The sequence below is a fragment of the Musca autumnalis genome, unplaced genomic scaffold, assembly GCF_047663935.1.
Source record: "Musca autumnalis isolate F117 unplaced genomic scaffold, ASM4766393v1 scaffold_2, whole genome shotgun sequence".
NCBI lineage: Eukaryota > Metazoa > Arthropoda > Insecta > Diptera > Muscidae > Musca > Musca autumnalis.
Window position 1 is genome coordinate 68,649,334 of NW_027411755.1, and position 24,344 is coordinate 68,673,677.

At 34.1% G+C, this 24,344-nt stretch overlaps 1 protein-coding gene across 1 annotated transcript in view; it reads right to left on the reverse strand.

Annotated features, from left to right (window-relative positions):
• The window catches only part of LOC141394047 (uncharacterized), a 63,032-nt gene extending 39,423 nt beyond the window's left edge, over nucleotides 1-23,609 (reverse strand). The window contains exon 1 of the mRNA XM_073967851.1: nucleotides 23,304-23,609. Coding sequence (XP_073823952.1) covers nucleotides 23,304-23,359 — 56 coding nt within the window. The 5' untranslated portion in view covers nucleotides 23,360-23,609. The remainder of the gene's footprint in view (nucleotides 1-23,303) is intronic.
• Nucleotides 23,610-24,344: the final 735 nt, after the last annotated feature.

Sequence of the window (24,344 nt, forward strand, 5' to 3'; positions counted from 1 at the left end):
TTTTGGGGCTCTAATTTAGCAGTTGTAACACTTTTTTACCGTTATCTTCGTAATAATAATATATTTTCAGGAATTTTTCTTTTTATTCTGGTAGTAAAGTTTTTACAGTGTAAAACAAGATTTTGTTTTTTCAAGCGCTGTTCGAGCTTTCTCCAAACAGTTTGAAGTCCTTTCATTGCAAACATGTAGAACATGCTTTCGGCCGAAAATATGACTTGATTCCGGAATACTTGGAGGCTTGTTTATGTATTCATTAGCAAATTAAATATGCTTCTGCCTGTTCACTAGTGATATGTACGGCTTTCGCCGTGCGACTATACCGTGATATCCAGCTTTATGCAGTATTTTTCTGGCGGTTTGTGCACAAATACTTTTTTTGGATGCCATTTTTACATTTTCAAAAATTTTTGAAGTAATTATCGGACTGTTTGTTTTAACTACATATATTAGTTATGTTACGCTCCTCCCGTTCTGATAATATTTTTGACCGTCCAAAACTGAGCTTTGACCGTCCAGATCTGGGCATTGACTTCAAAATTCCGATTTTTTTATAGTTAATTATCACTCTATGTATAGACTAATATGTTCTACCTACAGTTTCGCCAATATTTCGATAGCTTTTTCATTATTTACCTAGAATTTTCCTTTTATCGATGCCAATTTCTTTGTCCTTGTTTTCCATTCTTGAAATATTTTACTTTTTTAAGTTAAGTGTGTAAACGACCTCACAGAATGACCAGTTGTGACAATATTGATTAAAAATGGGAGAAATCTGCAAAAAAATTCAAAAAAATTAACGGTATTATTGCAACATACAAAGTGAACGCAGACTTTTTGGGGCTCTAATTTAGCAGTTGTAACACTTTTTTACCGTTATCTTCGTAATAATAATATATTTTCAGGAATTTTTCTTTTTATTCTGGTAGTAAAGTTTTTACAGTGTAAAACAAGATTTTGTTTTTTCAAGCGCTGTTCGAGCTTTCTCCAAACAGTTTGAAGTCCTTTCATTGCAAACATGTAGAACATGCTTTCGGCCGAAAATATGACTTGATTCCGGAATACTTGGAGGCTTGTTTATGTATTCATTAGCAAATTAAATATGCTTCTGCCTGTTCACTAGTGATATGTACGGCTTTCGCCGTGCGACTATACCGTGATATCCAGCTTTATGCAGTATTTTTCTGGCGGTTTGTGCACAAATACTTTTTTTGGATGCCATTTTTACATTTTCAAAAATTTTTGAAGTAATTATCGGACTGTTTGTTTTAACTACATATATTAGTTATGTTACGCTCCTCCCGTTCTGATAATATTTTTGACCGTCCAAAACTGAGCTTTGACCGTCCAGATCTGGGCATTGACTTCAAAATTCCGATTTTTTTATAGTTAATTATCACTCTATGTATAGACTAATATGTTCTACCTACAGTTTCGCCAATATTTCGATAGCTTTTTCATTATTTACCTAGAATTTTCCTTTTATCGATGCCAATTTCTTTGTCCTTGTTTTCCATTCTTGAAATATTTTACTTTTTTAAGTTAAGTGTGTAAACGACCTCACAGAATGACCAGTTGTGACAATATTGATTAAAAATGGGAGAAATCTGCAAAAAAATTCAAAAAAATTAACGGTATTATTGCAACATACAAAGTGAACGCAGACTTTTTGGGGCTCTAATTTAGCAGTTGTAACACTTTTTTACCGTTATCTTCGTAATAATAATATATTTTCAGGAATTTTTCTTTTTATTCTGGTAGTAAAGAGTGCCAATAACATACAGTTAGGCAAGAAATGTATTGCAAAAACCAAAATTGTAGGAAATTTCATATTAATTGTTCGTTTATGGCAACAAATTATGTAAAAACTATACAGGTTTTTGTGCAAATCTCTTGCTATAGGTCCTTACAACAATATTCCGTTAAAATATCCAAAGGTTATTTGCGATTTATAACAAATACGGTCAAAAATAAGAATTAACTACTATTTAGGGGTGACAATAAAAGTATTGCAAAAATTACCAAATCGATGGTTTCTTCGAGAATTACCAAAGTTGTGTTCTTTAATGAGTTGTCTATCCACATTGGACATTCATTGGAGCATTAATGAAATTAGTTAAACCAAAAAATAAGGCTCGGTATGTTCCACTCTAAGGATACTGGATCCCCAATTTTTAGAAATCTTGATCCTTCGTTGGAGGATGTTTTTCGAGTTTTTTGTTAAGTTGGACCCAAACATTTTATGAGGGTTGATATCAGGATGTTGGCCCGATGTATTTAAGAGTTTTGTGTTGTTATATTACATCGGCAATTTACACAAATAAGATTAACATGCCATGATTTGGTCTTTGGAATGGCGGTAGTTGACTTTGTTTGAGCTTTCGGGATCGATTTTTCTGACTTTCAGACTAATGACTATTAAATATTTATTAATGATATTAGTGGGGATGTCTTCCCAATCATTATTATATCCGTAAACCCGATTTCGCATACTATTTTCCATGGTAAAGAATATAGTACCCAAATATTCGGTATTCCAGCTTCTCCAGTAGAGGTTTTATTTCCATATTTGATGGGTTTTATTGGATTTGGCGCAATTTTTTGGATTTATTATGATAGCAGAGGACAATATCTATCCACTTAGTAAAAATTAAATCATATCAATACCATTAAGAGACGAAATAGTGCTCTGTCGTAGGTCGTTTCAAAATACTACACTGGTGTCAATTTTTTCCATATAGTTTCCCGAGGTATTTCGATGTTCTCAAAGCCAAAATCGGACTGTTTTGCATTGTTCCATTATCCTACAATACATATTGAGTCAAATATTCATTCTTGGCATACTTGCCTGTGGCCGATTCGTCATTGTTTATTGTTTATATGGTCCCATGCGTTTTTTACCTGTCTGAAGACCCTCCATGACCGCATTTTGTATCACTGAACTTTATTACATTCAATACTGTTAGTCTATTATTAGCCGCAAAAGTCATAAAAATGCATAATTACCCCAAAAAATTGCAAAAATTTTATAGTTTTATAGTACTGATGTTGCCGTTGCAATACTTTTATTGTCAACCCCATGTAGTAAATTCTTATTTTTGACCGTATTTGTTATAAACCGCAAATAACCTTTGCATATTTTGGCGGAATATTGTTGTAAGGACCTATAGCAAGAGATTTGCACAAAAAACCGTATAGTTTTGGCATAATTTGTTGCCATAAAGGAACAATAAATATGAAATGTTCTACAATTTTGGTTTTTGCAATACATTTCTTGCCTAACTGTATTTATGAAAGAAAAACTGATCTCATTTACCTATTTATTAAAGTTTTAGCATAGTTTTTGAAAAGTAGTAAGGTGAACGCAGACTTTCTGGGCTATGTGTATGTGGATCCTCTTAATAGGATTTTATTGGACGAAGTTCAAGTTTATACAGCCAGAGAGGCTTTGTGGGACATCTGGGCTCTTAATAACAAACCCCAATTATAATGTAAGAACGATGACCAGGCTACAGCGAATGAAACCACTGAATGTTATGATGAATTTTAAAAATATTCAGATGGCCTGGAAAGCAAAACAAAACAATAGTATATCCTCTCCAATTAGGCCATCATCAGACCATCTGCTTTTTCACATGTATGACATCAGCTGTTCTGTATATTAGTATACCCAAAGTGACAACATACACGTGAAAAAGCAGATGGTCTGATGGCCGCCTTAAAAAAATACATACGAAAGAATAATCACTCGTAATAAAGCACTCAACAGCAACATATCGTTTGTTTCATTTCGCACGCTGCAGGCACATCAAACAAGAATAAGTTTCAACATTTTGAAACATAAAATAAAAAAAAAACTTGTCCAATATTTCTCAGAGTCTACAGAGCAATGGTGGGCAAATTGCGAGAGACTCATGTATTTTTTACACTTTTGTGTATGAGGCTGAGCATTTCTGCCCAACAGTGCTACAGAGGCAAAATGAAAACATTGAAATTTGTGTATTTCAAAACCAACACAACAAAATGTATTTGTATGTGTGTGAGCAGACCTATTTTAAACCATTATTAACAATGTTTATATTTTGGCATCTCTCTGAATAATTTTCAATGGAATTACATATTTCAAAATGAGGGTACATCTTTTCTTTGTACAAATTATTTGTACATGATTTAGTAATGGTTGTGCTGTTGGGGAACTTCGTGTAATATTGGAAAATATTTTAATCAGTCAGTTTTCCAGCAGCAACATTTTCTATTAATATGTTCGATCATAAAATATTTAAGTACCATGGGCAATAAAAATCTATGTATTTTAGATAAGTAGAGCATAAGAGATAGCAGTTTATGTGAACGGCTGGGGTGCATTGATAATAAAGGCATCGCCCAAGTGATAATGCACTCAGCAAGGGAAGAGGTTCTTGTAGTGATAAGAGCATAGAATAAGAGAAAATAGGCTAAGAATTATTTTGTAACTTAGTTCTTAAGATTCATTTTATCTTGAATAAAATTAGAATAGAATTTACAACCCCACGAGACAGTTGTAGTTTTATTACTCAAACATGGTCCTTTGAGCCGGATTAAAAATAAAATATATAAACATGGTCCTTCGAGCGGGAATAAACATAAAATATATACACAGGGTCCTTCGAGAAAATTAGAACCAGTGGCCACAAAATTAAAAAGAATAAAATATTGGAAAAATATACACTTAAAAAAAACGAAGCGGTTCTACTCTAAAAAGGAAGAGAAGAAGGACTACAGTGATCCTTCAAAGAGAAAAAGAAAATAAAAGAAAAATCATAAATTAAAACAAAAATAAATAAAAAACAGAGATCAAGAATATAACAAAGAAAAAGGAGGTAAATACAACAAATATAATTTAAATAAGGTGCCGAGAAAAGAGAGCGTAAAGTTAATACAAAATTAAAAAAATAAAAAGCCAAAAAGGAAGAAGCAAAAATATAGACAAAAATTAAAAACGTAAAATTGAAGTACAAATTTATAGATAAAAAAGGAAAAATACGCAAAAGGGCACACAAAATATAAATTGGAAAAGAGGACATATGGTGGTCCCAACTTAAAAAATAAACCTAAGAAATTTATAGAAAGGAGGACTATAAAAGTCCCACTCGAAAAAAAATTAAAAGAGGACATAAAGTCCCATCGTTACTATTGAAAAGAGGCAAAGGTCCCAATTAAGAAAAAAAAAAAACAATCATGGAAGGAGATATGCTGAATAAACTAACTGCTCGAAATAGAGAGCTAGAAGGCCGATTAAAATTAGCCGAAGATGCGCAAATCCGCCTTAGAGAATTGGTGAAGGTTTTCCAGGCTTTATTCCAAGGAGAAATAGTCTGTCCCGTAGACAAAGGTAGACAGGATAAGATGTGGGAGGAGGATTCAATGGAGATACTACATATGGCTGAAAGATACTGGATCTTCTACCCTCACAACTGCGAATGTGACGGGTGCATTGCCGTGTCCAGCCGAAAATATAAAGAGCTGGAGAGTTGGCCGCCGGCAAGTCCTCATTTTGAGGAAAATTTTGAAGACCACGGTCAACCCGAAGATACCTCCCAGGTTGAGGAAGCAAGAGCCATGGATGAAGATAATAGGTTTTTGGAAAAACTGCACACAGAGCTGAAAGAAACCAAATGTAATCTCGACGTCGCGCAACAAGAAAATACACACCTCTTCAACGAGGTGAAAATGCTGAAGTTGAAGATAGCGGAAATGGAACAATCGTACGAACAAATCGATTGTATCCAAAAGAAAAGAACTCAACAGCTGGAAACACAGCTCTATAAAGAATGCACCGACAAAAAAGCGTTATTGTGTGAGGTTAGATGCCTCCATGAGGTGATAGCAGAATTTAAGAACGTTGTTGCGGATGTTCCTGTAAAGTTTAATGCATTGCAGTCTTCCTATGAAGAATTACAAAATCGTAATCAACAATTAGAAGAACAACTAGAAGAAGTCCATCAAAAATTACATAAAAATAATGGTGTCTACAAAGCAAGTGAAATCAAATTACAACAATTGGAAGCTGAATTGCAGCGTTTACATAATGCGATGGTGCAAAAGATGCGAGATGAACAACTTCTAACGGACATGGAAAGTTCATTGGATCTAGAAATTGCTGCATACAACAAACTATTGAGTGGCAAGGACTTTTTTGGCAAATTGGAATGTTTTGTAACCAGCAGTGAAAAGAGTGAGGTCGATATCTGTGAAGATGATTTGAATAAGACGGCTGGATCAGACACAGGAAACAGTGATGAAGAAAGAGTTGTGGAAGAATTTGTGAATAGCAAAGATGCAGTCAATCAAGACACTCCAGAAGAAGAAAATGAACTAATGGAACAACTACGAATGGAGAACGGAACATGTCTACAACCGGTGATTGAAACCCACAGCCAGGAAAAGTGCAGTGAATGGACACATCCCAATAATATGTCCCCAGGATCAATTGATGAATTAACGGAAGTCGGGCTGCATGACGGGAACGAAAAAATATTCGATAAAACTGATGACGGGAATGAAAGCAATTTAAGAGATGGCGATAAAGAACCGATCAAACTCAAGCAACATAGGAGAGAGTCATTGCCGAAAGGAGTATACAACGGTTTTCATCGTTGGAGAAGAGCTTTAAAAAAGAATGTCATTGGTGCAGTGACCTAGAGTAATTATATTTAATTTTTTTTCTAATAATTATATTTAGATTTTATTTTAATTTAAGTAATACTTTTTTCATTCTCCATTTTGTTATAATGTTAGATAATCCACTACTCTCACTTTAAGCCGCGGCGGAGAATGTACAAATTATTTGTACATGATTTAGTAATGGTTGTGCTGTTGGGGAACTTCGTGTAATATTGGAAAATATTTTAATCAGTCAGTTTTCCAGCAGCAACATTTTCTATTAATATGTTCGATCATAAAATATTTAAGTACCATGGGCAATAAAAATCTATGTATTTTAGTTAAGTAGAGCATAAGAGATAGCAGTTTATGTGAACGGATGGGGTGCATTTATAATAAAGGCATCGCCCAAGTGATAATGCACTCAGCAAGGGAAGAGGTTCTTGTAGTAATAAGAGCATAGAATAAGAGAAGATAGGCTAAGAATTATTTTGTAACTTAGTTCTTAAGATTCATTTTATCTTGAAAAAAAAATTAGATTAGAATTTACAACCCCACGAGACGGTTGTAGTTTTTTTACTCAAAAATGGTCCTTCGAGCCGGATTAAAAATGAAATATATAAACAGTCTTTTTATAAACACGAAGTTGTGTCAAAATAAAAATAAATGTACATGAATTCAAGATGTTTGGTACAATTGCAATTAATTTTAATAACAGAACACAAAACATTCCGCGAATTTCTAGAAGAGAGGTAAGAAACTAAATTGTATACATATTTGATAAACATAGTCAGTGAATTCAATTTTTTCCAGATTTGTTGTCAGTTTTCGAGTTAATAAAGAATCTTTCCTGTTTTTATACCCTCCACCATAGGATGGGGGTATATTAAGTTTGTCACTACGTTTGTAACTACTCGAAATAATCGTTGTAGACCCCACAAAGTATATATATTCTTGATCAGCGTGCAATTCTACATCGATATAGCCATGTCCGTCCGTCTATCCGTCTGTGGAAATCACTCTAGCGTCCGAACGGATTGACGTAGGTTGATGAAATTTTGGGAAAATATGTTATATTTACGTAGGACTTTTGGTATTGAAAGTGGGCTATGTAGGTCCACGCTTTCGTATAGCCCCCATACAAAATGACGCGTCGTCGTTTTAAGGAATTTTTAAGATATTTGGCCCATTTTACCACCGAATTGGTTGTAATTTGGTACTTTGTGTCTCCAGAGGCCAAAAAATATTCCTACCAAAGTACGCGTCATTTTAATATATTTTGAATGTATTAGACTCATTTGACAACAGAATTGGTTGTAATTTGGTATTTTGTGTCTCCAGAGGCCAGAAAATATTCCTACCAAAGTTGCGTTATATAGGTCCACGTTTTGGTATAGCCCCCATATAAGACCCCTTATAAAGTACGCGTCATTTTAATAGATTTTGAATGTATTAGACCCATTTGACCAAAGAATCGGTTGTAACTTTGTATTTTGTGTTTCCACAGGCTAAGAAACATTTCTACCATAAAACTGTTTATATAGGTCCACGTGTTGATATAGCCCCCATAATACAATATCTCCCGATTTTCGATATTTTGAACGTTTTAGTCTGATTATCACACCGACATGGCTGAAATTTGGTATTTAGTCTTCTTTAGGTGTATAAAACTTTCCCCCCGAAATTTGTAGGTATAGGTCCACGCCATCATATAGCCCCCATAGAACGGTATCCACCGAAATGGCTGAAATTTGTTGTGGAGGGTATAAAAAGTTCGGCCCGACCGAACTTAACGCTTTTCTTACTTGTTATTGGATAAAATGGGCTCAAAAATGGAAGAGGCACGCCGAGACACCTATATTCCTGCCCAAACGAAATTGGACATACACTTAGCCCAGAAAGTCTGCGTTCACCTTACTACTTTTCAAAAATGATGCTAAAACTCTAATAAATAGGTAAATGAGATCAGGTATTCTTTCATAAATATGTTATTGGCACTCTTTAGTACCAGAATAAAACGAAAAATTCCAGAAAATATATTATTATTACGAAGATAACGGTAAAAAGTGTTACAACTACTAAATTAGAGCCCCAAAAAGTCTGCGTTCACTTTGTATGTTGCAATAATACCGTTAGTTTTTTTTATTTTTTATACCCTCCACCATAGGATGGGGGTATATTAAGTTTGTCACTACGTTTGTAACTACTCGAAATAATCATTGTAGACCCCACAAAGTATATATATTCTTGATCAGCGTGCAATTCTACATCGATATAGCCATGTCCGTCCGTCTGTCCGTCTGTCCGTCTGTGGAAATCACTCTAGCGTCCGAACGGATTGACGTAGGTTGATGAAATTTTGGGAAAATATGTTATATTTACGTAGGACTTTTGGTATTGAAAGCGGGCTATGTAGGTCCACGCTTTCGTATAGCCCCCATACAAAATGACGCGTGACGCGTCGTCGTTTTAAGGAATTTTTAAGATATTTGGCCCATTTTACCACCGAATTGGTTGTAATTTGGTACTTTGTGTCTCCAGAGGCCAAAAAATATTCCTACCAAAGTTGGGTTATATAGGTCCACGTTTTGGTATAGCCCCCATATAAGCCCCATATAAAGTACGCGTCATTTTAATATATTTTGAATGTATTAGACTCATTTGACAACAGAATTGGTTGTAATTTGGTATTTTGTGTCTTCAGAGGCCAGAAAACATTCCTACCAAAGTTGGGTTATATAGGTCCACGTTTTGGTATAGCCGCCAAATAAGGCCCCTTATAAAGTACGCGTCATTTTAATATATTTTGAATGTATTAGACCCATTTGACCAAAGAATCGGTTGTAACTTTGTATTTTGTGTTTCCAGAGGCTAAGAAACATTTCTACCATAAAATGTTTATATAGGTCCACGTGTTGATATAGCCCCCATAATACAATATCTCCCGATTTTCGATATTTTGAACGTTTTAGCCTCATTATCACACCGAGATGGCTGAAATTTGGTATTTAGTCTTCTTTAGGCGTATAAAACTTTCCCCCAGAAATTTGTAGGTATAGGGCCACGCCATCATATAGCCCCCATAGAACGGTACCTTCCGAATTTCGGTATTTTGAAAGTTGTGGCCACGTTAATCCACCGAAATGGCTGAAATTTGTGGTGGAGGGTATAAAAAGTTCGGCCCGACCGAACTTAACGCTTTTCTTACTTGTTTTTTTTTTAGTTTTCTCCCATTTTTAATCAATATTGTCACAACTTAACTTGAAAAAGTAAAGTATTTCAAGAATGGAAAACAAGGGCAAAGAAATTGGCATCGATAAAAGATTAATAATGGGTTCGTCAAGTCAGAGTGGATATCAATGTCATGAATGGCGAAAGACGCTTTTCAAAAATGTACAATATTTTGAAAGCCAATGCTTAAAAAGGTTGTTAAATTGTATTGTTATAGAATAAAATAAGTTTATAATTGTTCCACAAACATCCCTGAAGGGACAAAGGAGACTTCTCTCATATCAATGAGTGCACCCCGATTCATATTTGCTCAATGATATGGGACTATTTATCGCCGAGTCCGAACGGCGTGTCTTAAGACACCACTTTTGTAGAGAAGTTTAACATGGCTGAAATACTCAGGAAATGTCGCCACCACTACTGACGGGTATTTTGCCACCGCTGAAAAATGTTTTATGTTGTCTTGCCGGGGAATCGAACCCGCGACCTTCAGCGTGCAAGGCGGACGTGCATGCCTTTGCACCACGGTGGCACCCTGAATAAAATAAGTATATAATAAAAAAATATGTTACAGTTTTTATTTATAAATGCACTAAGCACTAACAAATAAATTTTCTCTTAGCCTCAATAAGTATATCACAGAAAACGTTGATAGAGTTTTCGAAGCTTATTTTTGATGTATTCTTTGGTGAAATTCTAGATCGTTTTTGTAGTAAACTTCCTACATGCTCCTTGGATGTTTCGATTTCTCTTTGTGTTAAATGAAGTAATACATTTTGTTCAGGTGTTTTTTCCATATGCTTATGTAGTGCATGACGTAATGAATCTTGTATTAGTTTTGCATTACGTTGCTGCGATTATTCGGACCTCTATAAATGCTGCATATCTGCACGACAGTTATCTAATGATGACAATGATGTTGCTGTGGACCAGGGGTGCTCAGAATATTTGGTGTATTAGTAGTGGTAAGACACTCTCCCCATTGCTAGCACACAGGCGTGCTCACCCTCCCCAGTGCTAGCACACAGGCGTGCTCACCCCTACTATAGACTGATGGTGGAAAGGAAAAGTTGAGAGGGGGCTGGATGTTCCTAACATCCCCCTCCATACAACCTCTAAATACAAAAATAAAACTTTAAAATGCTTGAGATCGAGTGGTATCGATGGGGGGCTTTACCAAAACCTGGACCTATGTCCACAATTTTTGCTGTATCATTGTGAACTCCAAATGGCAAGTTACAGCCAATTTAAGCTAGAAATTAAGACAAAGTACCCGAAATCGGGAAATACTGCTATATGAGAACCATACCAAAACATGGACCTCTGTCCACAATTTTTGGTGGGGAAGTTTCCGTACCATTGAGAGCTCTATATTCCAAGTTAAATCTGAAATCAAAATATCTGAAATCGGCTAATACCGCTATAAGGGCTATTCAGATTTATATACTGTCATCCAAATCTGAAAAATGTGGGAAGTATTTGCTCGATTGGTCAACTGCAACTTTGTTAAAAGGTATTTACTAGATTTGAACTAAATAGACAACAAAGAAAGTTAAACAGAACACCATAATAAAGAATAAATAAAGATTATTTTCAGTTCGGTTGCGAAAACTTTAATGTGCATAATCAAAGCACACTTGCTACTTCGGCCGTCGAAGCCTATAACGGTGTATCGAGAAAATGTATCTCGTTAATAAAAGTATCGAAGTTCGTGTTGAAGATTTGCTCTATTCGTAGGGAAAGTGTCTTATCCTACAAAAAATACCGCAAAAAATAGTGTGGTAAGGGACACCTTGATAGAGGAAACCACAAAATTATTGAGTGAGGACAAAATCGCAGTGGCCGCTTTTCTCTCACGAATAGCATAAAAAAACAATAGCGGAACAAATTGCCGCCAAAAATATTTTTGAAGAAAATTCAGGCGAGGAAAATCTTTCTGGATAAGAGATTCCCGCGGAAAATAAAAACGACAACGATAGATAATACATATGTAGTATGCAAGGACAATTTAGCCAATAGTGTGATGCTTTCGTGCAAACACTTGAAATGTTGTTCTGCTTACACATCCAATTTGCGAAATCCGAACATCAAAGCTTTAAATAATAAAAACAAATATTTTTTGGGTTAAAATTTCATAACGCAAAATCATCCCAAACTTGGGGCAATTTCTCATTTTATTGTTGAGGCAATATTGTTTGATTTACATTTTTTCCACAGTCATGGTGATTGTATGAAATCGTTCTCCGTGTTTATTCATTCATTCATTCATTCTGTTAGTAATTGATTCAAAATCATCCAAATGAAAGCTAAACAATGGTTATTTTAAATTCATTGAAGTTTTTGAGTATGACATTTATCACTACACGTGCTTCATCAATACATACCCTATAATGTTCCAAAACATTATCAATGACAACTTTTATGAACTCAACAACTACATATTTAATATTATACAGCAAAAGTGCAGTTTTTAATATTGTCGTTGCTCAGTTTGGAAAGATCTCGTTCAGTCTAAAAATACCTTGTGATTTCTATAAATTTCTTAACAATAGCTAATTTTATATAATATGGCGACAACAATTTCTAGAGTTGTGTAGTTCCGGAACGAACTAGTTCCAACGAACTATTACGGACAAGGAACTATTGGAACTATATCCAGTTCTTGCATTCATATATGGTCTGTTCCAGTACTGCAAAAATCTACTAATTTTTACTATTTTTTCCGATAACATAAACGAAAAAATGTTATCGTAGTAAAAAATAGTAACTTCTTTTAGCCGACAGCCTTAGATGCTAGTGCTATTTTTATATAATTTTATTGTAATTTTTATTATAATAAATATTTGAAATAAATAAAAATAAATAGTAGCTTCTTGCAGGTTCTGGACCAGAGCAATTGTTCCTTTCATTCTCCTTCCTTTAATTCCACACTTTCTAGTTCGTTTCGTTTATTATTCAGATGCTGCCACATTGTTAAATAAAAGTAAATCACATGCACGTTACATCGCTACTATTAATTTATATGTCAATTAATACGCCAAACGATGTGAAAGAAAGATTTGCCGAACTATTTCGGTTTCGGAACTATTCGGAACGAAGGAAACAAAAATAACGACGAAAGAGAAAGATTCATTGAACTATATCGGTCTCGGAACTATTTGGAACTATATTAAGGAACTAGTTCCTTTTGGAAAATAGTTTTGATATTGAAAATGACACCCCATCAAACTGATGAATATGGTTCATATTCAAAATTGTCAAAAAGGAATATTATTCATTTAAATTGTCATTCCTGTTTTAATTATTAATTGATTAATTTGAATTTAATTGTGATTTGTTTGTTTTTTCGTAAAATATGAATGAGAAGGAATTCATAATCCATTTCATCGATTTTTATCGATCTTTCCCTGCGCTGTGGAACGTTTTCTGTAAGGAATATAAAGACCGCAATAGAAAAAACGCAGAATATGAGCAATTATTATTAAAATACAAAGAACTTTATCCAGAAGCCTCAATGGAGGATATGAAAAAGAGGATAAATGTTCTACGAACAAATTTCAGACGTGAATTAAAAAAAAAAATTGAGGATCAAACAAGGAGTGGGGCCGGGGCAGATGAGGCATTTGAACCAGGCTTGTACTATTTCAGCGCCATGGAATTTTTACGCGACAGCGAAACGCCTAGCAAGCCTATAAGCACGATTGATCTGACGGTTGAACACAATACGGTTTGTATGATTGAATTGAAATATTGTGGTCAAGAAGTTTGGAGGTTTAGTTTTATGTTTATCGCAGACGAAAATAAGAATCTTTGATAAACTTCGATTGGTATTACACTGTCTGTTATAGAACACCGTTCTCCCTTTCTCGTCAAGTTTCGCGGTTGTGGGCCAACACATATCTGAGGCTTTGATGCAAAAAAGCGATCATTGTGTCAGGATCATATCTTCCAAACCCTTAAGTACTTTGATTGACTGTCGGAGACAAAGTTGTAGCTCTTCCCATTAAGAACAAAAATACATAAAATCCATAAAACTTCATCTAGAAGTTCAAAATCGCCAAAGTCCATACTGTTTCAAATTGGAGGAAACAACCAATATCAGAAATGTACCTAAGATTTCAAAAAATATCCTCCTACATCATATAGTTGAACAATTTTTAAAGGTGAAAATCATAAAAGTTATAGTTTGTTTACTTTTTCCTGTTCATCTCCGTAAATACCAAACCATTCAATAATAGTTATAACGATTTAGTATATACTGAAGTATGAACTATAGTAATTCTCCTTTTAATACCTTCCTGCATATGCCTCATATATTTTGCTTTTAAAAGCTGATTTTTATTGGGAAGTACATACTTCCTTACCGAAATCCGCTGCCAAAAGAAAAGAAAGAAAATACTAATGCAATTGTTTAATGTATGTAAAGATGTTTTTCAATACATAATGTGTGTTAATATTTATATAAACTTTGATTGCCAAGGTACTTGACCCTCATTTACAAAGTACTCTGCAAAATCGTTTCTTGTGTCTTTCGCAATTTGGGAAGCATTCCTTGCTTGGCTTGGTAACAATGAGTTTAGGTTTGCAATATTTCTCCAAGAACCATCATTGATCATTCCACTGTTTATGTCTTCTCGATCAACGCAAGTTTGAGGGATATATTCCGCTTGGCATTTCCTTCGCAAAAAATTGTGCAGATAGCAACATTTTAATACGATTATTTTTACCTTTTCGGGGCATAGTCCTACAGAGAATGATGTGTATAAGTATTTATTCACATTGATTGTATTATGTTTTAAAGTACCAATTGCATTTTGAAGCACCCCGAATCTGGATGCCATAATTCCAAATACATTTTCCACTATCCTTCTTGCCCTACTTAGGCGATAGTTGAAAATTCTTTCTTTTGGACTTAAAGAAGTATGCGGATAGGGTTTTAATAAATTTTCTCAAAGGGGGAATGCTTCGTCTCCAACCAGAACATACGGTAACTCCTTGTTGCATAAATTGGGTTTTTTGGGTGAAGGTAGGTTTAGTTCTTTTCCTTTTAAGGCTTTTCCAAAGCTTGTGTTGGAGAAAACACCCCATCCGACACCCTACCATTTGTCCCTACATCCGCCACAATAAATTGATAATTTGCGTCTACCACGGCCATTAAAACTATGCTGGGAAATCCTTTGTAATTATAATAATAGGAACCACTTCCAGGGGGTTTCCTAATTGCAATATGTTTCCCGTCTACGGCCCCAATGCAATTAGGAAAATTCCATTTTTCTTCAAATCAAATTGCCGAATTATAGTCCATTATTCTTCTGTTGAAGGAACCTAAAAGACAAAAATTTTTTTAATCTAGTTTTTTATTTGTAGAAAAAGATCAATAATCCCCTGAAGCGAAAGAAAGTGCTTGAAGATGAAGATGAGTTGCTTTAAATCGTAAAAAAAAGAGTTAAGCAAGTCATCTGACAATTTCGATCGGTTAGGAGAAACCGTGGCTTTTAAAGTAAGGAATATGGAACGAATACAGCAACTACTTGCGGAGAAATGCATAAACGATATTTTATTTGAGGGAGAGTGTGGCAACCTAACACAACGCAGAATAATCCAAATAATGGAAAACGCTACAAAGTTTGAAACAATTTATACTCCAGGAAATGAAACCACAACTTAAAACTCGGATACAATTTCGGGATTATCTTGTGCCGATTATTTTGCATCTTTTAAATAATATTCCACGTTTTATAGTGCAATATTTTTTGTTTATAAATTTTGTTTACATATTTTTGTTGTCCAAATAAAATGCTGCGCATTCATTATAAACAGATCAGTATAACGATTAATTAATAAAAATTCCATGTTATAAATAATGAGAGGGCCGGTGTTGTCTCACAATGACTGGTAGCATCAGCTAGACCAACTGGCGACACAGAACGTTCTGCAGATTCAATTCAATGGAAGATCGAAAATATAACTTTGCAGTAACTAACATTAACGAATTTGTCCATTCGCTACCATCAGCATATGACTGTACAAAAAAGCAGTGATGGACCTAAATATCCTATGAACATATCCATCAATCTGGTTGACTGGTGTGCACGAAAAATTTCAAACAGATAAACCGAAACCTGATTTTCACAAGATCGAAGATTGGCCACATTGCTCCACTTATTCTACATCAGTAATTTATTGGGAAAAAACCAACCCATGTTAGGTTTGCTTCATTACCTTTTGTCACACACTGAGGACTGAGGGTATACCTCTGTCGGAAAAGCCGATTAATACTTTTTGACTTGTTTAATATCAAGGACACTACTTTACGGGGTTTCTGAAAAATTTGCTACTTTGTTTAGTGAACTACAAAGCTTTCTAAACTTCTATTCTAGAAAATAGCGATACTTTATCATTTTACAATAACAATTGCATTGCTGCCCCTTTTTGAACTTCTTGAATAACTACCTAGTGTCAGAAAAGGAGATCGAAATTCTATTATTGCTCTTTTACACTAACAATGCTACTACTTACGACTATCGCATGGGCAGACACTTTCTCTGGTCAATGCAGACACTTCGATTGTTTACGTTCATTTGAGGCATGTACAACCTTAAACTAATATAAGACTTTAGTCTATCTTGTGTTTATAAGGTACGGTGGTGCAGTGGTAAGCATGATCGCTTTGCATTCTTAAGGTCATGGGTTTGATTCCCAGGCCATGCAACATAACATTTTTAAAAGTACAAAAATTAATGAAGATGGCAATTTCATCTAACGATAGTTTTTTAAAAACGTATGTAATTTGGAACGTTAATTAGAATAGTAAAAAAATAAAAATTAAAAGAGTAACAATAAATAAAATGAAAAACGAAAAAAAATGTTTTTTTTTTCGTCACAACCAATTTTATCGCTAAAAGTACTTCTAGGAAGTCTCGAAAGCGGCATTCACAAGAAGTGTCGTGGACGTGGTTCATTTCTTCCCGAACGGTGTGCCTACTTCAATTAGAATGCGAGATCGCGGAAGTGTATTTCTATCGCCTGGGAGTGACTGCTTCGGGTAATGGGCGATAAAAAATGCTTGCTGGGAGGGCTAAAATCTTGAACTTTTGTGGAGGAGGAACTAAAGGACGGGGCCTCGCTCATCTTGAAGTAATCTCAAAAGCAGACAAGATAGCATTTAGAGTATCACACAGAAAAAAATCTTGAAATATTTGTGGACTGGAAAAAGAATATTGTTATAATAGGCAATAGAGTTGTAGATCGTTAAAATGAACTATATTTATACAACCTTCAAAAATGGTTTCAGTTGGGTAAATTCATATAATTTATCTGGATAGCCAGTTATGTCCTTTACAAAAAAATCATTAAATCAGGTATACTTTGCGTACCTTCTTCAACGGGTGCATGAATGTAGGTACATTATTATGCATGTCTTAACTAAAGTTAACTTTAGCACGATCACTGGCACAACTAAATTCAGAGAAGTGTGACTTTGGAATTTGAATACTATTGCATTCACGTCATTTTGGATCGCATGCTAATCATTGACGCCCGCGAATTTCTTAAAACATTTTCCTAGGGCTTAAATTGTTCTAGAGGGAATAAAAATATTTTCTGGACATTCGTGGAAATGTGCTTCACAAGTTTCAATAACTATTCTTCCAATAGCCTGCGCTGAAAAAGCGGCACTGAATTTCAAGGTTTCAAACTTGCACCCTGTGGCCAGAAAACGCAATGTAACCGACAACCGCTGACACGGAGGAATTAATTTTCTTAAATGTGTATCCTGTTTCTCAATTAAAGGCGCAATTAAGGATAATAACTCATCGAAACAGGACATATTCATCCTCATAAAGTTTCGAAAATCATTCGGAGAGGTTTCCCGCAATTCGGCAACCAGATTTTGAATCGTATATCGATTTTGTAGCCATTCTTTGGTCCAAATGCGTTGCTTTTTCCGTTTCAAAGACTTGTTATGTTGTTTTCTTTTTTTAATGAGCAATGCCACAGCGACGGCTAGAAGTTTTTTATTTTTTGCTCCCATGTTGATTCTACAAAAAATTATTTTGAATGTTGATTGAAAACTTTCAATCTCACACGTACAGAAGGAGTTCATCGGCTTGGCAATCAAATTTGATAGTGTAAGCCATGCTTTACATGTTTGTTATAAGTAAGAGTTAATAGAATTGAAGTTTTTCCCTTAGTTTTGTGCAACAGCACAACTTTCAAATTAGAAACGGAGACGCCAATAAATACACTCAAGTCATCAGCATAGTAATCCCTTCCCAATTTATTAGCCAAACTCTTTATATAATTGCAATATACAAATGTGTTCATGTCACCAAAACTGTATAACAGTTGAAGTTTTCTATATGACGTTGAGTGTTCCACAAGAAGTCAAGATAAATACTAACCCAGCAAAATGTTCGATGCCAAGGATGCTATTGAATCATGGGTGCAAGTGATCTGGCATGTCATCTTTTTAGCATTATCACTCATGAATTTTATATGAGCGTGACCACCATAAGATGACATTCATTTTCGGATCTTAAGATGACATTCATTGTCGGATCCTAAGCATGTCATTTTGACCAATGCTTTGACATGTAATTTTCACCAACCCTTTGGCACGACATTTTCATGTCTTGTTTGGAAAATTCTGTATTGAAATATGATTTTCATGACAAAACAAACTCTTCTTTATTAATTCAAATTAATTCATGAAATAACTAGAACTAATTTATCAGCATAAAGTTTACACCCAAAATTTCAATTTAATTACCGCCGCTGCACCGCAACAGAGTTTACTTCGTCCACTCTCAGCCACTGATTTTGTTTCATCTTACAAAAGCTTTTCTATTATCTTCTCATCACCAGTTCAGATTTCGACATGGACTCCAACAGCACTCCTTTACGAATTTCTCATTTAATTTGTAATTTTATAACAACAATTTTGAAAATGTATACTCTTTTGTTTTGATGTCGCCAAAGACGTATAGCAATAAAGACCCGAACAAATGCATTTTCCAAAAACATATGCTAATAGTTCCACATTTTGGTTACAGATGGCAACACAACTCACTGGAATTGATAACAGCAATGCCAATCGTTTTTGATTCCCATTTCTCGCGGCAGAAAACATTAACGTGGTGTTTTGTGGCTGAAATTTATTTCTTCACTATTTCTTATTTTTTATTTAATAAAAAAACAAAAGTCAACGCCGTAAAATTTGAGTTTTAATGTTTTTCTTGTCAATATTCCAATGAGTAACAGTTTTCGTTTAACAGAATGTTGCTATGATGTCGTAGCAACATAGGTTAACTCCCTCTACAGTTAACTTTTCACAATTGACTTTTCCTATCTTATAATATTGACATCTTTGATGTCGCTACATATAGGGATGTACAAATCGACTTGTTTGTTTATAGTGATCTGTACAAATGATTCAAATGCTGATGAAAAGATCAGATCTTTCACTACTTCCTTTGCATGGGTTTAAATGCTAATGAAAAGATCGGATCTTTCACGACTTGCTTTGAACCAATGCAAAATATGCCATGAAATCTCGTCATCGCATAGAACCCCTCCCTTCAAATTTTGCTGGGAATATACATATGTATACTAAATCTAAAAGGAAGATTTTTACTGTGTAAGTTATTCAGAAAATGGTCAAGCTCTGATATGAATTCACGGAAAGATGCACGTTCCACCGAGACTTACATACATAGAGGAAAATCTTTAAAATATAGTTTTACATATTAAAAAAATACGTAAAATTTTTTGATGCTACATCAACGGTATTCTTACATAGATTAAGAAAAAATGACATTCCAAATCTGTTTTGGTTAATAATTTTGGCTGTTGCACTCTGAAGTTATAATGCATTCAATATTCTATTTAAGAAAAAATCATTAAAAATCACCTCATTAAATAATAAATCTGTTAATGTTTATCTGTTAAATGAAAATGTAAATAATAAAAATTGTAAATGTATTTTCTATATTTCGAGAACTGTCGGGAAAAGAAAAAACTACTAGACATCCTCCATATTTAGTAATTAATTTAATATACACTATTAGTAAAATAACAAAAAAAAAGAACCACAGAATCCCTGTACTACGAAAAAATAGTGAAACCAACATAGATTTAGTAAAGTAAGAAGTTCAAATTTTATAAAAAATACAAAGTACATTGTTTTTGTTCCTTTTAATATTAGTTTGTGTAATGAAATATTTATTATGATTTAAGGCACAGTGACTGCAAGGGGGACTTCTAATGTACATATCGCATGATAAATAGCTAATAAATATTTATTGGGGTTTTTGTTTCTCCAAGTAACTTGATGAATTTGCATTGATTTCGGGGCTGGGTGTAAATCGTTTGGCAGAAGCTTTTCAATATTATATCTATCTGTCTCTTATTTCGTTTCAATATATTTATAGCTCTTCGCAGGCATTCCATCCCCGCTACTTTTTTCCGGGCCCTGCAGTGGTGAAATTCCAAGTTACGGTTTTTAATTTGCGTTTGATGCATTGGCAAAAATAGGTTTTGTTTTTGTACAACAATCACTTTTAAAATGTAGATATTCCGAAGGAGCATCATGTCTTAAGCAATCTGACACTCTACAAAATTAAACATTTTATACATACATACCTATTTTCTTTTTTTGATGCCTCAAAGTGTGTGCTTTGTATTTCTACACGATATTTACAAACAGAATTCTCCGAAAAGTCTACTATGATTAAAACTTCATTCAGAATTATGTTTTTTTTAAGTTATTTAAAACATTGTATGGATGATTAGTAGAAAAGTATGCTTTGAAAATGAAATAGATTTGGAATTCAACGTTTCAATCCGTTTGCTTACAGTGCATTCTATTGCTTCTTTGCGAGTGACTTAAAATTATACGTCTGGTCTGTTACTACTTTCCGCGAAATTGTTTTGTACACCACTGATGGTACACTGTACGCGAAACTGAATCCGAACCATATTTTATGACGTTATCTTTGCAATTGGTACATTCTCAGAACATGCATTGCTTAATTAATTTCAGACCATATAGCCTTTCCAAAAGTTATTTTATATTTTCATGGCTTTTACGCAGACATGTATGTATGTATGTGTGTATTTCGCTCACTCATTTTTGGGGTGCAATTTCAAAAGGGCTTATATTTTGAACATTTTCCTCGGGTATATTAGACTCTCGCTGAAATTAGGTCCGTTCGATAACGCAAAAGATTGTACAAATTTCTACAAACTTTTACAAAATGCTGTTCGATAACAAATTTGTAAAGTAAAATAGAGAGAATTATGGAGAGTTTTGGACTTTTGTTACTGAGAAATTTCAAGTTTTTCCAAGCAAAATTTTCCTTGTAAGAATTTGCAAGTTTGATCAGTCGATTTAAATTCGAATGTTTTGTGGCGGACTTTGCAATTCTTGGCAAAAAACATAAACAAACATGTGGTTATTAAAATAATTTCCAGATAAAAAAAAAGGAAGAAATTACTAAATAAATTATGGAATACGAAATTGTAAGTAGAATAACTTTTTTTGTAGTTTGTGAAGACTTTTTTATTTTAAATGTATCAAATCCCAGCAAAAGCGGAGCATCCGTGGAGTAGGAGGTACACCACACTAGATCTTTTTTCCCTTTGTTCCACTGAAAATTAGGAAAATCAACTAATTTTCGTTAACAACCTTCAATTATTAAATTAAATCTTTTCCGCCAAACTTCTTCTTTGTCAAATCAGCTGACTTCTTGCAAGTGATTGCAAATTGTTGTTCGATAACATTCTGAAAATTTTTAGCCCAGAGAGATGAAATTCATTGAGAGAAGTTACTGAGAATTTGCTGAGTACTTGCAAGTACTTTTTGCTTGCGAAGTTATCGAACAGACTTATTTTTTAAATAAATCTTTTATTGGATGAGACAATTATCTTCTCCTGTATTCTTTTCCATATACATATGTATACTACAATACAAAAGTTGGCTTCAAAAACAAATTTCCCATCGCTTTCGACAAACAAACGTAAACGTAGATAATCGGCAGTGCTGGTGGTGATTTACTAAAGCCTATGGTTGTGGCCCAAAATCTGGATCATTTGAAGACGGTTTGGCAACCACCACCAAAGGTGAGTGTGACAATGTGGATTAACTGCAATTTATCGGTCCTTCTAAACATCATTAAAAATCTACGATGATTGCCTTCTATCGGCCTTTGGTAGTTTCATTCTTAAATTACATTTTTTATTAAATTCCTATTTCAATTTAGCCTTAACATTGCTCTGTTAACACCATAAGAGATCTCTGAATATTCTTTAAATTTTGCGGACGATTTCCACTAAAAAGGCCATCACTATTGCTTACCCTGAATACACACATCAAATACGCCAACAGATTACACATTTCCCTAACTGTCCTATCATCATATGCCGAAATAGTTATTTACGATAACTTTTACTATTACAAATTACATCTCTTGGAATGTTATGACGACTTTAGTCGTTTTCAAATTTACAAATTTGTCCAATTATGCACATTTTTTCCAAAAACGCTTTCCCGTACACCATAAAATTGTAAAATGATATTTTTAGAAACTTTTTACATGACACATTTGAGCGAGCAAAAATGAGCAACATGTTTTCCGGATTCTGATTGGCTAGCACTAGGGATGGGTAATGGAAATCAATAATCGATTTTTACGACTTTTCGATTTTGGTCTAAAACTAAAAATGCGATTTTTCCGTCTTGCGATTAGTTCAGTTGTCTTAAAACTCGACTTTCGACTTTTTCATAACCGCAGAAAATCAATTATAATCGACTATATAACTGTAAAACCGCCTATTTATGGGCAAACTCGAAAATCGATCACAAGATAATCGATTATGCTATTTTCCCTCCAGACAAAAGTCGACTACGATTTTTGACTGCCAAAAGTCGATTAATAGATTATCCGAAAGTCGACTTACCTATCCCTAGCTACCACGCCGACTTTGACATTTGTTCCAGTTTTTTTTTTTTTGACGTTTCTGCCGCTATTTCTTTCCAGTACATTTTGGAAAAATTTTGAAGTGAAAATCATTTTTAATAGTTCGTGTTTTTTGCGAAATTTACTACTAAAAAGAACGGGAACGAATCTGAAATTTGTAATGATTTTTATTACATGGGTGTTCCAGAAGAATCTACAAATAACATTTTTTCCTTTATGAAATCGGAAAAAATAGTAAAAATTAGTAGATTCTTGCAGTTCTGGAACAGACCATACTTTATAACAACATTGATATATGACTTCAAAAACATTTCATTGATATGTATTAATGTACCAATATTCATCAGCCGCCCTGTATACAAATTACATCTGTTGCTCTCTAGTATTTTATTTCTGTAGTCGAAGAGCGTCTTTATTCTCTTGAATAGTATTCAAGTACTTTTCCTTCATACTCACTTTTCAATTGCCCACTCTTTAGCCATTGCCAGCTGATGTTTATTAAATGTTTCCATAAGCCACACAAAAACCACTGGCTAACAAAATTGCTACTTGCTACTTTGCGACACCAAATTTAAATAGTTTGTATATTTTCAAAAACAAATTGACATATTAATAAAACAATATTTTGTATATTCGGTGGATATGTTATTTATTTTTAGAAGCACTATGTATATAATTTTCACAGCAACACAACCGAACGCGTGCAATTCACCCACTCTATACTTTGTATGTGTATTTGGCAAATTGAATAAAACAAACGACGGAACAGCTGTTTTCGACGAGTTTGATGAAAGAAAAAAAAAAAGAAAGAAATATTTTCCATATTAAGAGAACGAGTGCATTTCAAATGGCTATAAAATGCATGTGTTGCTCTACGTCATTATGTTGGCGCTTTTTGAACAACAACCATGTGCAGGGATGCCATGTTGGTGGTTTTCCCGCTACTTGTGATTTTTTACGTACAAAAAACTTTTGTTTAGGAGTTGAAACGATTTTATTATTTTAAATCGTCACAGTAACCACGTTGGCTGTTTAAGGTAGCAGCTGTAGCGATTGTTACACAACATTGCTTTTTGTCATCACTTTGACGCACTTAGTCCCGGTCCACACTAGAGTGATTTCATTGAAAAAATTGCATGAAATTATGCTTCTCTAGATCGACTTCCATAGTAGAGTAAAATCATAAAATTGCTGTAGTGGGGAATTCGATTTAAAAACGCCTAATTTCATGAAATTTTTTGATGAAATTCAAGCTAGTGTGGACCGGGACTTAGCGCCGAGCATTTTTTTGCGAGAAATTTGTAGATGGAAAAATTATATATGAAAATTACTGTTTTGAGACCTTTTAAGCATATTTTAAAAATTCTTTTAAAAGTGCAAAAACTTTGGAAGCTAATATACATAGGTGCTTTTTGATTGAGAAAATACTCTTACTCATGGTATAAGTAAAGAGGTAGATTTAAATGAAAAAAAATCTATAGAACCCTTGTTTTTCTT